This window comes from Triticum urartu, unplaced genomic scaffold, assembly GCF_003073215.2.
Source record: "Triticum urartu cultivar G1812 unplaced genomic scaffold, Tu2.1 TuUngrouped_contig_5921, whole genome shotgun sequence".
In the NCBI taxonomy this organism is placed as follows: domain Eukaryota; kingdom Viridiplantae; phylum Streptophyta; class Magnoliopsida; order Poales; family Poaceae; genus Triticum; species Triticum urartu.
In genome coordinates this window covers 1-1,762 of record NW_024116636.1, presented here as the reverse complement: position 1 = coordinate 1,762, position 1,762 = coordinate 1, and the positions used below count along the sequence as shown (strand labels likewise).

General features: G+C 55.4%; 1 protein-coding gene across 1 annotated transcript; it reads left to right on the top strand.

The window, feature by feature from the left end:
• Window positions 1-786: 786 nt before the first annotated feature.
• LOC125529877 (protein HEADING DATE 3A-like) lies at window positions 787-1,754 on the top strand (the record flags this gene model as incomplete). The annotated part of the gene is made up of 3 exons (XM_048694300.1): window positions 787-1,103; window positions 1,495-1,567; window positions 1,618-1,754. Coding segments are annotated over exons 1-3 (411 nt in total), but the record flags the coding sequence as incomplete, so codon positions are not given.
• Between the last annotated feature and the right edge of the window lie 8 nt (window positions 1,755-1,762).

Here is a 1,762-nt window from a genome sequence, read left to right as displayed (position 1 = left end):
GGGCCCGGCACTGTACATATATTCTCGCGGGAAAATGATCGTGGGGGGCTTTTTTCCTAATACGGCCAGCGTCCCGTGTAAGCTAACGTTTCGGGAAAGTCCGTCTTCTTCATCCTTTCCGACCACGCACACACCCAGCAGCAAGAATGAACCCTGTCCTCCAATGATCTCCCCCGTACGACCCATCCGAGGCTGTGTGATCTTGCTCTCCCTCCCCGTCGTCACCATGCACGTGAAACGGGCGGGCGGGCTTTCGACACCTTCCCAGCTACGGCCGGCGGCAGCTGATGAAGCTTACATCAAATCGAGCCAAGGAAGCATGCACCCCAGTCACCGTCTCGCGCTAGCTAATTGGCAGACATTCCCTGTGCCCGCTTGCCGGCCGGCCGCGGCGTGACCGCCGGTCGGCCCAGAGCCCCGGTCGCAACGCAAACCTACACGCCAGCAGGAGCAGGCAGCCAGGCACGGCCTAGAAGCCACCATTAATTTGCGTGGTGATCATGATCAGGAGCTTATTACGGCAGACAGATGCATCCATCGGTCTCGCTTCTGCCTGTGGGGGTCAAAAGCGCTGCCGGTTGTACCACGTCCACAGAACCAATTCAATAGAGAGAGGCGACGAGATTCCGTGGCCACGCCAGCTCGGCAGCGCCAAGGAGTGCTAGAGCGGAGAGCAGCGGCTGAACTGGTCTGGACATGGACATGGACATGGAACATGCCAGGCTGAGCTTTTCGGCCCTATATAAAGTGGCCACCGGCCGTGGGGCAACACTCATCATCACCACTTCCTCAATTCACAGCTTACGCTTACTCCTGCTCCAGATAACCTCTGCTGCTTGCTCCCTCTCGTACCCTAGCAGCTAGCTAGCCGGTCGATCTACACTAGGAAGAAGGAAGGGGAAATGGCCGGGAGGGACAGGGACCCGCTGGTGGTTGGCAGGGTTGTGGGAGACGTGCTGGACCCCTTTGTCCGGACCACCAACCTCAGGGTGACCTTCGGGAACAGGACCGTGTCCAACGGCTGCGAGCTCAAGCCGTCCATGGTCGCCCAGCAGCCCAGGGTTGAGGTGGGCGGCAATGAGATGAGGACCTTCTACACACTCGTACGTACACAGTCACTATCTAATGCCTATATATATGTTAAGCTCTGAAAGTGCTCGCCACACGCACATGATCGATCGAGCTCTATATATAGTACGTGTGGGAAGATGATTCTCGATGCTTCTGTTCACAGCATGTTTGTCTTGGCAGGCACATGACTAATGCTCCATCTTGCATATGGCTCTGTGCTAGCTCTCTGGTGTTCATCATGATTTTCTATGCTTCTTTTCTATTCGGGGAACATTGATTTTCGATGCTTCTGTTGACATGTTTTATGTTTGTTCTGGCAAGCACACGACTAATTAAAGCTCGATCTTAAATATATGCTTATGCACGTAGTACTCTCTACGTCTCTAGTATTGATCATGATGTGCACGCGTGTACTGCCCGCAGGTGATGGTAGACCCAGATGCTCCAAGTCCAAGCGATCCCAACCTTAGGGAGTATCTCCCTAGATATACACACTAGCTCATGTGTGTGTGTGTGCGCGCGCGTGTGCATCTACATGTGTGTGCAGGCTTGTGACAGATATCCCCGGTACAACTGGTGCCTCGTTCGGGCAGGAAGTGATGTGCTATGAGAGCCCTCGTCCGACCATGGGGATCCACCGCTTCGTGCTCGTGCTCTTCCAGCAGCTCGGCCGGCAGCAGGGGGTCGCCAC